The following is a 15,496-nucleotide window of genomic DNA, read 5'->3' on the forward strand; positions in this document are numbered from 1 at the left end:
CTTGGGCTCAGAAGTGGTGGCTCACAGACTCTAGGGCGCAGGCTCGGTAGTTGTGGCGCACAGGCTTAGTTGCTTTGCAACATGTGGGATCTTCCCGGACCAGGGCTCAAACCTGCGTCCCCTGCATTGGTAGGCAGATTCTTTTTTTTTTTTTTTTTTTTAATGAATTTTATTTATTTATTTATTTTTAAACATTCACGTGACTTGCTTTTGTTTTTAATTAAAATTTTTTTTTTTTATTTTATACTTTTGGCTGTATTGGGTCTTCGTTGCAGTGCGCGGGCTTCTCATTGCAGTGGCTTCTCTTGTTGCGGAACACAGACTCTAGGCATGTGGACTTCAGTAGTTGTGGCACGCAGGCTCAGTAGTTGTGGCTCGAGGGCTGTAGAGCGCAGGCTCAGCAGCTGTGGCGCACAGGCTTAGTTGCTCCGCGGCATGTGGGGTCTTCCCGGACCAGGGCTCGAACCCGTGTCCCCTGCGCTGGCAGGCGGATTCTTAACCACTGCGCCCCCAGGGAAGTCCCTGAGCTGTGAATTTAGACCTAACAGTGCAGCCCAGGCTGGAATGGAGGGGAGTGTGGCATAGACTCTGAGGGTCTTGGCAGCTCCAGCTCCTTGCTCAGCTGCCCGGGGTGTCACACTCCGTCAAGGGGGGCCCTGGAGCTCCCGACACTGAGCTGTGGAGTTCATTCAAGTCTACAGACATAGCTCCCGCTGAGAAGCCCGGCAGGAGTGCGGAACAGTGTCGGAACCGAAACACCTTGTTTTGTGCAACACACCTATGTGCCTGCGAGGGCTGCTGTGAGGTATGAGCGTCTGCACAGTGCTCGCAGGGGCAGTTTTTAGCAGGCACAGAAGACGGGTTGGACCCCTCTGCCTCATGGCTACCCACCCGCCCAGGCCCCCTAAGGCAGCACTGGACGTAGGAAAGTGCTTGATGTTGACCTGAAGCTGGCCCGCTGTCACGGCCCCAGGAGTCACGGATTCGGGCTAACCATTCATCTGAAAATGGCAGCCCAGCACCTGGGAGTCCCTAATTGTGGAACACAGGGGTCCCTGACTCCCCTTGGAAAGTTCAGTCTTTGAGATGAGGCAGCATGGGGTGAAGTAGAAGCGACATTAGCCTGAGACCCAGATGGAGAAGGGCAGCCTCATGGGAGGAACACCTCCAACCCGGGAAATTACAGGAGTGGGTGACATGATGGCGAAGAGGGTCTCAGCTTTCTAGAAAGGGCTCCATCCTCAGTCCTGGGAAGAGCTGGTGTTAACAAATCACTATCAAAGATAAGAGCCCAGATTAAGCTGAAATCTGGTTAACAACAAGGATTTCATTATTCACCACTCCAGGGCAGGCAAGACCAGGCAAGTAGGTGTCCTGGTCTGAGCTCCGTCTTGCTCAGGTGCAGAATGGCAGCCGCGAGTCACGTTTGAGTGCCTCCGTTTCCTTCCTACATTAATTTCAGGAGAATATATTTGTTAGGAAGACGACCAGCTCCTTCTGATGATATTTTCATGCATGAAAATTCGATGGAGTAGAACCCGTCATCTAATCCAATTTAACTTTGTATTTGTTTGGGGATAACAGCCTTTAAGGTAAATTTTTTTTTTAAGGTCTAATACTTTTTTTTTTTTTAATTTATTTTATTTATGTTTGGCTGCGTCGGGTCTTTAGTTGCAGCGTGCGGGCTTCTTCTGATTGCGGCACGCGGGCTTAGTTGTCCTGCGGCGTGTGGGATCTCAGTTCCCCAACTAAGGATCGAACCCACGTCCCCTGCACTAGAAGGTAGATTCTCCACCACTGGACCACCAGGGAAGTCCTTAAGGTAAATACTGATTCTTTATGAGGTAAAGAATGCCAACCAGCGTGTCCAGGGTACGGTGAGCCTAAAGCCACCTGAGTTATCGAAGAGCCTTTATTCTCAGCTCAAACTTTCAGAGCTACCAAATAAACAAACCAGAAAAAACATCTGCACGTGGCATCTCACATGATAAAATTTAGGCTTTATTATTTGACATTCAGTGGGTCGATTTGTCTACATGTTACGTGGGGTGGGGAGACGGGGCCGTGAGCAACTGTGGCCTTTTTTTTTTTTTTTGTGGTACGCCGGCCTCTCACTGTTGTGGCCTCTCCCGTTGCGGAGCACAGGATCCGGATGCGCAGGCTCAGCGGCCACGGCTCACGGGCCCAGCCGCTCCGCGGCACGTGGGATCTTCCCGGACCGGGGCACGAACCCGCGTCCCCTGCATCGGCAGGCGGACTCCCGACCACTGCGCCACCAGGGAAGCCCTGTGGCCTTTTCAAGTTACAAATCAGTAACAGCAGTGAAAAGGTAGCCAGCACGTGTTGAGTTTACTGCATCACAACAAAAAATCTTATCTCCTCCTGACCAGACACCCAAAAGGTGACAAAAGAAACATAACTTAGTTCCAACTTCAGAACATGTGCTAAAAATTTTAAGCCTCACCTTGGCTTTTTTTTTTTTTTTTTTTTTTTTGCGGTACGCGGGCCTCTCAACGTTGTGGCCTCTCCCATTGCGGAGCAAAGGCTCCGGACGCGCAGGCTCAGCGGCCACGGCTCACGGGCCCAGCCGCTCTGCGGCACGTGGGATCTCTCCGGACCGGGGCGCGAACCCGCGTCCCCTGCATCGGCAGGCGGACTCTCAACCACTGCGCCACCAGGGAAGCCCTCCTTGGCATTTTTTAAAGCCTAAGTGTGATCCTCTATAAGGCACTGCCATGTGGGAGGAACATTCATTCTGCCACGTCTTATATAGAAAAAAGCTGCATGTTCTCATTACATGTCTGCAGTTGCACTGCAACTACAAGACAGAACGATTCACACTGGCCGGAATGGAAGTCGTATTTCCCAGTGGCCAGGGCAGCCGAGCCTGACACCGCCATACAGGGTATCATTCTCAGGTGACACCCAGGATCAGCCGCAACCTTAAGAGTATCTGATAAAGGAATAGGCAACTATTCTTTCCCATGTTTTAAAACGAGCAATGTCCCATATGTCTATTATCTCAGATTCCGAAGTAAGAACATTATAAAAAAATATACACATCCTTGAAAACTCGAGCACTTCTAGTGTCCAGTACTTCCGCTTCGGCAACGAGAACCTGCAGGCTGACCGTTCAGTCGGCACGTGTCATCCGTGGAGAACGACTCTGTCCTACGGATTTCAAACGGTTCTGTGCAGTCAAGTGAGAGACTGACCCACGTGTAAACCGTTAACAGACACACATTTCACCGTGGGAACCAAGGACTCAAAGCCAGCAGTCGCGTCCTGATCCGACTCTAGGGATGACGTGGCGGAAGTTGAGGAGGAGAAGTGATGCAAGGAAGGCTGCCAGCAATACCAAGTGAGAACTGGGAGAAGGAACCCCACCAGCAGGGCTGTCACCAGCAGCAAAGCCACGGACCGACGGAGAGGTCCCGCCCGGCCCGCCCGGCTGCAGGGCCCCGGCGTGGAGCCCCCATGCCGCGCACAGGCAGTTCCCCCAGCTGCGTGCTCGGCCCGTGGGCCCAGGTCCTGCCACACGACACTGCGCCTCAAGGTGCCACCCATCTTAGCTGAAAATACTTCAGGTCAGTGAATGCGCTCTGTAAAGAAGAGGAACTAGAGCAGAAGAATGTTTCTGGCAGGTGAAAACCCAGTGCTGCCCGGATTGCAGCGGGGCCCTCGAACTCCTTCAGTTCAGCTTCCGAGGTGTGGGTACCGCTGGGTCACAAAGAGTCCTTGGGTCTCACTCACACAGCTGTTTTCAAGGCACTTCTGTCAAGGTCAGTTAAGTGGTAGTGGCAGGGGAGGGGAGGGACTTCAAAAGTTCATCTTCAACCGCAGTGAACGGCTGGGTTGCTGTCCTGCTGCGAAACGACAAGTACCCCAAACAGATGAGCATCATTTCAAACATCAGCCCTCAGAACCTTCCATATCCCGCAAGTCCACCGGTGCAAATGTGCAGACCCTGAAGAGGTCTTCAAAGTGCTTGGGAAGGCCAGGCCCCGAGTCCCCGGGCTCCCGGCCGCGCCTCACCCCACCCGGAGGGGAGCTCAGTGAAAATCCAGCCGAGACTGCACAGCCTTGCAGCCCTTGTCTGAGTAGATTTTCTCGTCTTTAGGGAAAAACGTCATCTCCTCTGCCACCCTGGTGACGACATCCTCGTCGACGGCAGAACCGCGGGCCTTCATCTCCGCCCGCACGCACATCTTCACGTGGCTGTACTCCAGGGGCAGGAAGGGGATGAAGTAGTCGATGAGGTTTCTGTCTATCAGCCCGCTGTGCCACAGGCCACCTGCGAAAACAAGGCACGGCTGGGTTTCTCGCCTGTTACTGTCCCTGTCACCCAGCCGAGCTCGCTGCTCTAACAGGGCCCAGCACGTGCTTCACGTCCGTAGCCCTCAAGATTCTCTGTCAAGCCTGATGTTAAGGATCGGTTGGCTGCCCCTGCCAGCTAGCTTCGAGAATAGAATGCCCTCCGAAAAAGTCCCTACTTCAACCAAGGCACGGAGGCGAGCAGATTCTGTGGTTTCGCGGAAGGCTTAAAGAGAGACACGGTGCCTGCGGGTAGGGTGGAGAAGGGCTCCTCACCAGGGACACTCACTGTGTTTGTTATTGAAGACCCCAACAGACAGCACCGGCTCCAGGTCCTTCAGCTGGATGTCTTCCCTCTTTCTCCCTGCCCGCCAAAAGTCAAGGGCCGTCTTAGTTATGAGGTCCCCGCCTGCATTGCTGAGTGTGCCAAAGAAACGAAGGTGAAAATCACACATTTAAGACTTCTCTATGACATATACACACTACTATACATAAAATAGATAAGAACCTACTGTATAGCACAGGAACTCTGCTCAGTACTCTGTAACGACCTATATGGGAAAAGAATCTAAAAAAGAGTGGATATGTGTATACGTAAAACTGATTCACTTTGCTGTACAGCAGAAACTAACACAACATTGTCAATCAACTCTACTCCAATAAAAATTAATTAAAAATAAAAGGACTTCTCTCTCTAATCAGGAAACGTACCTGTTCTAAGTTTCTTTTTTTTTTTCAGTTTCTATGCATTTTTTTTTTTTTTTTTGATGTGGACCATTTTTAAAGTCTTTATTGAATTTGTTACAATACTGCTTCTCTTTTCTTATGTTTTGGTTTTTTTGGCCATGAGGCATGTGGGATCTTAGCTCTCCGACCAGGGATCAAACCCGTACCCCCTGCACTGGAAGGCGAAGTCTTAACCACTGGACAGCCAGGGAGGTCCCTATACAGCTTGTTTCAAAGTCAAATATATAAGCCAGTCTCTATGTATTAAAAGGTTGTAATGACTTCTTACAAATGTCACATATCATCAGGAAACACTATGAGTTTTCTAATACGGAATCAGATTGTGACAATTCTCTCAGGTTTATTCTTAACCAAGGAATACTTACTAAGTGCTACTAGACAAAAAAAAAATAGCACCTGCCCTCAGGAACTGAAAATCTTTTTCAGAACTTGGTGTGTCACGCTACAACATTTTTTTAAAATATATATTTATTTTTGGCTGCGTTGGGTCTTCGTTGCTGTGCGTGGGCTTCTCACTGCGGTGGCTTCTCTTGTTGCGGAGCACAGGCTCTAGGCACGCAGGCTTCAGTAGCTGTGGCTCGAAGGCTCTAGGGCGCAGGCTCAGTAGTTGTGGCGCACGGGCTTAGCTGCTCCGCGGCACGTGGGATCTTCCCGGACCGGGGCTCGAACCCGTGTCTCCTGCATTGGCAGGCGGATTCTTAACCACTGCGCCACCAGGGAAGCCCACTACAGGTTTTTATAACCCTCAGAGACAACATGTGCAAGTAATGAAATTACCTGTTATCTGCTATTTCCTTCATTCGTTTCCTGCCCCTGCTCTGTGCCATGCTGACACTAGCAGCCCCAAAGTGAAAGACGTCCGCAAGTCACTTTTGCCAGGCTGGCACTTTTGTCCCTGGGACCTGCTGAGGTTGCCGGGACCTCCTTCTAGCCCTGGCAGAATGCAGGGCTGTGTGCCCTTGGAGAAACACCTCCCACTGACCTGAGAAAGATGAAGATGGCCTTCCGGTAAGACACGCGATCAATTTGCTCGTAGTAATCTAGGAATGGCTTGATGGCATCAATGACCCCGGGGTGCAATTTATCCATCTCGTCAAATATGAACACGGAGCTCGCGCATGCACTCACGTTACCCCGAATCCACCTCTGTAACTGGTCCTAGACCAACCATAAAAGAAGAAACAGGATGCAGGGACTCAAAAAGATATGCCCAGGGGAGCAGAGGCACCCCAGGGTTCCTCACGCTTAGGAAGGTGAAAAATCAGAGCTCTCTGGGCTTTAACAAAGAAAAACCGCACCCTAACCTCCACTCACTGGCTGAGAGCTTTTCCATATCTTCATCTATAAGAAGTGGAAACTGGCAGAGAGATAGGTGCTAGAGTGCAATAAGTGTTTTCCTAACTCAAATGACATGCCAAATGTGACTTTTTTAAGGTAGCGGGGTCTAAGATACATGAATATTGATCATTTCGCTGTTAACCAACCCGTAATTTTCATCTCCCTGTGGCTGGGAATCTCACGTTAATTTTACCAGACATACTGAGGAATAAGAAACTAGACTAAGACCGGCACAGCGTCCCAAGACCAGTGCCTTTTACTGGTGCAGTGAACAAAGCTGCTGACCTAGATGACATTTCACGAAAAGCGTGTGTTCCTGTATTTCTAGGGATTTATGACAGAATTTGGTAAATAAGAAAATCATTCTCTTTTTGGTAGTCTTCCCTGTCTTACAGTTTATGTGGCAAATATCCACTTTCACTTTCTTGTTCAGTTTCTATTCCTTATTTCAGTCCCCACCTAACAGTAGGAACAGTAACTTTCACAAGGACGTCCATTTAAATGAGAGCCCTACTGGACGACTAAACACAGCAAATGCCAAGAATGTGAAAGGCGGGAGGAACAAAGGAAGTAAACGCTGTTGAGGAGAAACAAAATCCTCCCGGTCTCCACTGCTAACTGCAGAGGCCAAGCTGAAGCTGCATCATAGGAGGAGGCTTAAATGAAGTCGTGCCCAAGCAAATCGTGTGACCTGCTCCACGTAACCAAGGGCTGTGATGGGGATACTGAACGTACTCACTGCGCAACACAGCTACCCTGCGGACTGGGAGTCAGGAGATTTGAGTCCCAGTTTCTGATTTGCACAAAAGTTCTAAGGAGCAAGGCGCCTTGCCGCTCTTGGCTCCACCTTTTAATGGAAATAACATCACCTACCCAGCTGTACTATTTTGGAATCAGCGAGAGAAAAAAAAAAAAAGTTGCAGGAGAGCTCTGCAAATGGCAAAGGGTTACCAGGGTGGGGGAAGTGTGCAGGGGCCTGGGGCTACTAGAGTGCAAAGGAAAGAAGCAGAGGCCGGAGGCAGGGAGCAGGTCGCCCGGACGGGTCTCCAAGAGGCCAGGGGACAGGATAATAGAATTCCTTGCCTGGTACAGTTTTATGTGCTGCTCGTGAGGGAAGTGCAGGGTCGACACAAACAGGTGGACAAAGTTGCTCTTGAGACCTTTGGGGTGAAGATTTTCAGCCACGATTTGGCTGACAAAATTCTTGCCCGTGCCAGCCCAGCCATGTAAGGAAAGAGTCAGTGGTTTCTTGGGATTTTTGTTGTTCTTGAAGCCAGTCAGCGCCTTGAGAATCACCTCTGTGGCCAGATGCTGCCCAAAGAGCTTCTCCTCCAAATTCAGCTTGAGGGCTGCAGCAGCCAGCCCGGGAACAGAGAGAAAAATACACATTAAACGTCCACCAGAAAAGCAGCACTCTCCCCAGCTGGCCAAAGTGAGAGGCACAGGTTAGCAAGTGGTCCAGCAGGGTCTCTGCCAAACCCCAGGGTTAGCGCTGAGGCAGAACCACACGGGCTGCAGTCACACGACGCCACTTTCAAGGAAATGGACCACAGAAGGAACCTAAAGGTGTGCGTTCATCCAAGGACTGGCCCTCTCTTGACTCAGCTGCTTGCTATTTCCCCAGCCACCCCTTCCGTCTTGTAAGAAAACCGAGGGCCAAATGTGGGCTTTCTGGGGCAGACGCTGCACATCTGAAAACTACTTAACAGGGGTGACATGGCGCCGAAGGGCTGCTGCTTTCAGTTTCTTCTTACTGTCATCCCAAGGAATCCAAACTTTTAGAAAGGAACTTGGGGGCAGGGCGCCACGATCCGGAGAAGCTGTCTCCGAAGACACGGCTTCCGAGGCTGGAGTCCGGGCCGAGGCCCCACCCCTCCTCCTTCCCACCCCACCTCAGGGTAAGCGCGGGGTGCCCGGCGCTGACGCCCGCGGGGGGCTGGCCCCCGCGCCCCTCGAGCGCCTCCGGCGCAGACCCGCCGTACCCGACACGTTGAGCGGCTGCTCTTCTCGGCAGCACTCGGCGAAGCGGCAGTACAGGTCCGTGTACGACAGGTAGCCGGTGAGGGCCGACGCGGCCCCGATGGCGATGCCCAAGCTGATAGGCTCGAACGCCGCCGCCACGTGGGCCGCCAGCAGCAGCCGCAGCGCCGCGGCGACACAGAACAGCCCAGCCGGGTGCATCGCCCAGCTCGCAGCCAGCCACTGCCGCTGCTAGGGCTACCCGCGCGACCGAGCGTGGGGACGAACTTCCGGTCCGTGCGTCGCCTCCGCCCCGCAGGCCCCCCCCGTGGGAGGGCCTTGTTGGTGAGGGGCGTGGCTCTGCGCCACCATCTTTGTGAGAGCCACGGAAAGGGGCGGTGACTCTCTCAGCTTCCGGTGAAACGCACGGCTAGGTTTTACGGTTTCCTTTTCGTAAGAGCTTCTCAGATCCTCCACACTTTGCTTTCTCATCCCTCCCTTCACTTCCCCTGGAGCTACTGTGAGCGTTTCTCGTCTCCCCACCCTGCCTGCCTTCCTGAAACACCTGCAGAGTGCTCTGGGGTGCCTGGCCCCAGGCTGAACACTGGGGCTACACCAAGGCAGACGTGCCCCTGTGCACAGTCAAACCCAGAAGCGCATTCTCTCATTGAGCATGCCACAAGGCAGGCCCCTTGCTGGATGCTGGGAGACAGCAGGGAAGGAGATGGGGTTGCCCGCCCCCGCCGCGAGCTTCTAGGCTCTGGGGGAGGCAGTCAGTGGGCAAGGGCCAATAGTGAGCGGCCAGAGAAGCACCGAGGCCGTGGAGCAGAGAACGCTCTCAGTCCGAACTGAGAATTAAAGGAGTTAGCCAAGCCAAAATTGAGGAGTGGGATGTTCTACGCAGAGAACAGAATATGCAGGATGTGCCGTTTGGGGAACTGAAAGTATTTCACACGGCGGAGGCTGGGGAGAATGAGGATGGAGAGCTAGGCAGACACCGGAAGGGGAAGGCTTCTGTTTGGGGGGCAAGAGGGAGCCGCAGAAGGTTTCACACAGGGAATGACATGGCCAGATCAAAGATCACGATGGCTGCTGGGTTGGTTCAGGTAACGCTGGCCCAGGCTTTGCCAAAGTTGGTTGAGTTCCCTCATCAGCCAGTGTTATCAACCAATATTTAACCAACACTGGCCGTGTGAGATCCAGTGCCGTATGCTGGGGGTGAAGCAGGGCACAGGGGAATTCCCTGGCGGTCCAGGGTTAGGACTCCTCGCTTGCACTGCAGGGAGTACGGGTTCCGGGCCCCGGTCAGGGTACTAAGATCCTGCATGCCACAGCACAGCCAAAAACATTTTTTTAATAAATAAATAAATAAAGCAGGGCATAGGATCAGGCACAGTCTCTGCCCTCACAGAGCCGTCAGTCTAGTGAAGGAGACAAATGGGCAAACGGACTGTTCATGACCAGCTCGGTCAGTGCTGTGATGTGGTTGGTATGCACAGAGGAGGCGCCTCACCCGATGGGCAGGTCGGGGAAGGCTCTCCTCCTCCATGTCTCCGTTTTGACCTGAAGCACGGGTAAAAATTCCCCAAGGGGATTGGGGCAAGTGAAGAGGGGAGAGGTGAAGGTGGTGTGCGTGAGGGCTGCAGGCAGGGGGCAGTACGCGCCGTGGCTGTGATACGTAGGAGCTGGGCACGCAGGGAGCCTCGGGTGCTCAGGCAGCTGGATTGTGAAGACAGGAGAGACTGGAATGGCAGCCAGCCAGGGGCCAAATCATCAAGGCCTTTTGCGCCATGCTTTATCCTGGGGCCAGAAGGGAGCCCCAGGAGGGCTTTGGGTAGTGATTGTTCAGACCACTCTGGCCCTGTATTGGGGTTGGAAAGGCCAACCCTATGGCAGGGAGGCTGGGTCCAAGGCTGGGGCCGTATTCCAGGAGAGAAGACAGTGGCCTGAACTGGGGCAGGGGCAGCAGGAGGGAGGGAAAGGGATCTGAGAATGGGGGAAGGGGGGAGCCGCTGTGGCTGGGGAGGTGAGGGGCCCGACGGGAAGGAACAGGAGGAGGGCGGGCGTGGGGGGCTGATGAGGAGTCTGATGAACTTCCATTGTTCAGTGTCAACCTTCTCATTTCTTGCAGGACATTGTATTTTGTGTTATCTTTAGAGTCATAAATACCAGTTACTGAGCTTTTGTAATTCCAGATCCAAACGCCGTTGATTCCTTCCAGCACCATATAGAATCCTTAAAGACACAAACGTTTCCTTTCAAACACCAGTGGTCTAAACAGTCTCTCCTGGTACTTCCCTGGCGGTCCAGTGGTTAAAGACTTTGCCTCCCATTGCAGGGAGTGCGGGTTTGATCCCTGGTGGGGGAGCTAAGATCCCACATGCCTTGCGGGCAAAAAACCGAAACACAAAACAGAAGCAATATTGTAACAAATTCATTAAAGACTTTAAAAATGGTCCACATCCAAAAAAATCTTAAAAAAAAATAAACAGTCTCTCCTGACTTGTGAGCCTCACACAATTTGCCGAGAGAGTCAAAGGCGGTGACAGTCACAGTAAAAGGTCTTCCTGACCTCTTACTGTCTGCAGCGGTAAGGGCTCTGTATGCATCAGCCCTTTCGTACGCCCAACAACTTCAAGAGGAAGAGACTGTTGTGATGCCCACTTTACAGATAGGGAAACTGAGACCCAGAGAAGCGAGGTCACATGTCCAGAACCACTCAGCTAGGAAGAGAAGGAATGCAGCAGTTTCTGTAACTTTGATGGTCTCAACCTCCTGCTCTCTGCACACTCCCCACAGCCCGTGTTGCAAATCCCCTGCCGGCCACAGAGCTGCTCCTCCACCCCTCACAGCTGCACCCCAGGGAACGCGCTGGACTTGACCAATGGCATGCCCGAGGCGGCCTCTGTCCCAGAGCCAGCCGGAAAACCGATTAGGTTCAACAGATAACGAGGGCCTGGCAGCCAGGCCACCTGCTCACAGCAGCCCTGGTGGAGAAAGCTTGTCAGGCGTCCCTGGAGAGGTGCTTTGAGCCCCAACTTTCTGGAGGGAGGGTGGCAGCCCTTGTGGTGGGCCTTATGGTGTCTTAAGCCGGCCACCTTCACCCTGGGGTATGTGAACACCTGGAGGTAGATGAAGAATTCCCAAGGACATGTGGGATGGATCACTGTAAGGACGCCAATCCTAGAAACTCAGCCTCTTTCTTTGCTTGCTTTCTCTCTTTCTTTCTTTCTTTTTAATTAAAGTATAGTTGACTTACAAGGTTTTGTTAGTTTCAGGTGTACAGCAAAGTGATTCAGCTTTTCAGATTTTTTTCATTATAGGTTATTACCAGATATTGAATACGGTTCCCTCTGCTATACAGTGGAAACGTAGCCTCCTTCCTCTTTCCACCCTGAGCAAGACCCCAGTGGCCCAGCTTCCTGCAGGTTCCTTTCTCACCTCCCCTGTCTTACCTCTGGCCCTCTGGAAAGAAGAAAAATCACTCAGTAATTTTCCCCAGTGGGTACACAAAGTAAATGGAAAAAGAAAAGAGAGAGAAACCCATCCATCTCATTAACAGATAGATTTTTCCATAAAATCTTAATTCTTGGTTTAATAATTATTTATGAAAAAAATGTAACCCATTTATGTTGGTTCGATTGACCGTGTACTAATAATACATAGCGATTCAAAAGAAATCTTTTAACACTTAGAGCTTTGTGGTCACCAGAAAAAACTTTTATATGAAGTTTTAATTTGTAGTATATACATACCTTTGTTGCAGAGAAATAAGGTAGAATGATTGATAAACGACTTCTAGGCAGAAAGTACACTTCATTAGGATGACATTTGATGGGGGAAGTGTGAGTTCAAGTACCGAAAACTGATTGTAAACATCTGACTTGTTCATGCATTTTATATTGATTTTTTTTTTTTTTTTTGCGGTACGCGGGCCTCTCACCGCTGTGGCCTCTCCCGCCGCGGAGCACAGGCTCCGGCCGCGCAGGCCCAGCGGCCATGGCTCACGGGCCCAGCCACTCTGCAGCACGTGGGATCTTCCCGGACCGGGACACGAACCCGCGTCCCCTGCATCGGCAGGCGGACTCTCAACCACTGCGCCACCAGGGAAGCCCCATGCATTTTATAAATGGATGATGGCAGGTAAGGCTGCTATGGCGTTCAGATTCCACCGAGCAGACCTAGAAGAACAAAGTAACAATGTTACCGTAAAATGTCCATGCTTACAATAGACAGGAAATTGCGTCTTTTGCAACCACTTAAAACTTCCGATGAAAAGTTTCTATGTTAATCTAAAAACGTGCAAAGGGATGTGTGAGCAAAAACAAAACACTCACAAAAAAGTGTGAGCCCCCTTATACCCCAAAGCAGAGCCTGCCCGGTAAGCATTTAGTCTTCAGCCTTCGCGCCCACACTCTGAATTTACTGTAAGTAGTTGACGCCTCCCTTCTTGATTCTCAGCTGCCGGGGCAGGACTTGTGTACTGAACTGGAGCTCATCCCCTGGCTAGACGGCCTCCTACCTCTTTGGTTACCACATCTTCCCTGTCACCCCCTCCGCAATCCTGAACGACCCCAAGTCTCCGTCCTAGACCCCCTCTCTCTCTGTCCTGTCTCCCTGAGTGCGAGGGCCCCTGATGACGTTCTCTCTTCAGCCCCTGCACCTGGCCGCACACTGGACATCTCCACTTGGCTGTTGACCAGACGTCTCAGCACCTGCACGGTCAAAGCAGAAGTCTGGACTGTTTTCTCCAAATGTGTTCCTTCCCTGAGGTCCCTATCTCAGGAAGTAGAACCATTCTCCACCAGCTACTTAGCCCTAAACCTAGGGCTTGTCCTGTATTCTTTTTTCCCTCAGCCTCCACTTCTGACCCATCAACAGCTAGCCGGCTCCATCTCCAAAACACACTCGAGAACTCTTCAGCTCTCTTCCTTTCCTTGGCCACCCCCTAATCCAAGCCACCATCCCCTGTCACCTGGATGACCACAGCAGTCCCCAGGGAGTCCTCTGCATCCACCCTGGTCCTCCCTCATCCGTTCTCCCCACAACAGAGACAGGTGGTCTTTTCACAGCAGACTGGATCATGTTGGTCTTGCTTTGAACCTGTCAATGGCTCCTAAAGCCCTTAGGAAAAAAACCTACCCTTTTCACTCTGACCTCAAAGCCGTATGTGCTGTGCTCCTGCCTCCCTCTTAGACCTTTTCCCGTCCTATTCTCCTGCCTCGACTCCTTTTTTTTTTTTTTGTAATTGAAGTATAGTTGATTTACAATGTTGCATTAGTTTTTAGGTGTACAGCAAAGTGATTCAGATATAGATATAGATATAATTTTTCATATTCTTTTCCATTAGAGGTTATTACAAGATACTGAATACAGTTCCCTGTGCTGTACAGTAGGTCCTTGTTATTTATTTTATATACAGTAGTTGTGTATACGTTCATCCCAAACTCCTAATGTACCCCTCCCTCCCCCCTCTTTCCCCTTTGGTAACCATAAGTTTGTTTTCTATGTCTGTGAGTCTATTTCTGTTTTGTAAATAAGTTCATTTTGTAACATTTTTTTTAAGATTCCACACATACATGATATCATATGGCATTTGTCTTTCTCTGTTTGACTTACTTCACTTAGTATGATCACCTCGAGGTCCATCCACGTTGCTGCAAATGGCATTATTTCATTCTTTTTCGTGGCTGAGTAATACTCCACTGTATGTATGTACCACATCTTCTTTATCCATTCCTCTGTCGATGGACATTTAGGTTGCTTCCGTCTCTGCCTGAACTCTTGCTAAGAATGCTCAGACTTCAGCTTGAAGCCCACCCAACCTTATCTCAAGCAGCCCTTCTTCCTCTCACGCGGTTACCAACTCTTCTGTCATCCTGTTTGTTTTCCTGTCTATTGTCCATCTCTCCTGCCGGCCTGAGAGCTTCAGGAGGACTGGGGCCTTGTCTACTGTGCTCAGTATCTCTAATTCCCAGAACTGTGCCACATACACAGCAGGCACTCCATAAATATGCATTTAATGTTCAAGTATAGAACATTCTCCAGGAGGGCGGGCTTTGATCTGGGGGCCAGGGATGCAGCTATGGGCTGTATGTTCTCACCCCCCAAATTCATATGCTGAAGCCTAACTCCTGATGTGATGGTATTAGGAGGTGGGGCCTTTGGGAGGTGATTAGGTGTGAGGGTGGAGTCCTTTACACTAAGACATTAATAACATGAAAAATTGGGTGTGGGCTATATGGAAACCGTCTGTACTACCTTTGCAAATTTTCTATAACTCTAAAACCATTCTCAAATAAAAGGTTTCTTTTGTTAAAAAAGGCAGTTTTGTATGTGCTACTATCTGACCTTCGGTGATACTGTAAAAACCATAATCCCGTAAACTTTTCTTCCTCTAAACTGAAATTGGTTTGTGAAAGTGTATAAACTGCACTTAATGGGCAGAAATGCTCAAATGGTTGAACGCAGTGGATGTGAAATGGGCAAATTATTCTATATCCATGAAAATAAATATTAAGTGTTAAAACACTCTTATACTGGGCTTCCCTGGTGGCGCAGTGGTTGAGAGTCCGCCTGCCGATGCAGGGGACACGGGTTCGTGCCCCGGTCCGGGAGGATCCCACGTGCCGCGGAGCAGCTGGGCCCGTGAGCCATGGCCGCTGAGCCTGCGCGTCCGGAGCCTGTGCTCCGCAACGGGAGAGGCCACAACAGTGAGAGGCCCGCGTACCGCAAAAAAACACCCCAACAAAAACAAAAACACCCTTACACTGATTATCTATCATATGTGTCTGCAACAAAAGTAGAAATACACACTGAAATTTTAACGTGTATGAGGGTTTCTCTGAACATTATGCTAAGTGACGTAAGCCGGTCCCAAAGACAAATACTGTATGATTCCACTCACATGAGCTCCCTAGAGTGGCCGAATTCACAGAGACGGACAGCAGAATGCTGGTTGCCAGGGGCTGGGGGAGGGGCCATGGGGAGTTCATGTTTACTGGGTGTCGAGTTTCAATTTTGCAAGTTGAAAAGAGTTTTGGATATTGGAGGTACAACGATGTGAATATACTTAACACTACTGAACTGTACCCTTAAAAATGGTTAAGATGGCAAGTTTTATGTGTACTTTACCACA

At 50.7% G+C, this 15,496-nt stretch overlaps 1 protein-coding gene across 1 annotated transcript; it reads right to left on the minus strand.

The window, feature by feature from the left end:
* Positions 1 to 1,977: 1,977 nt before the first annotated feature.
* On the minus strand, positions 1,978 to 8,668 carry LOC131761342 (torsin-1B). Its single transcript, XM_059072009.2, has 5 exons — positions 8,382 to 8,668; positions 7,483 to 7,748; positions 6,044 to 6,219; positions 4,604 to 4,731; positions 1,978 to 4,294 (listed from the first exon to the last, which is right to left on the minus strand). The coding sequence occupies exons 1-5, from the start codon at positions 8,578 to 8,580 to the stop codon at positions 4,053 to 4,055; spliced, it is 1,011 nt and encodes a 336-aa protein (XP_058927992.1). The 5' UTR covers positions 8,581 to 8,668; the 3' UTR covers positions 1,978 to 4,052.
* Positions 8,669 to 15,496: the final 6,828 nt, after the last annotated feature.

This window comes from Kogia breviceps, chromosome 8 (genome assembly GCF_026419965.1).
Source record: "Kogia breviceps isolate mKogBre1 chromosome 8, mKogBre1 haplotype 1, whole genome shotgun sequence".
In the NCBI taxonomy this organism is placed as follows: Eukaryota; Metazoa; Chordata; class Mammalia; order Artiodactyla; family Physeteridae; genus Kogia; species Kogia breviceps.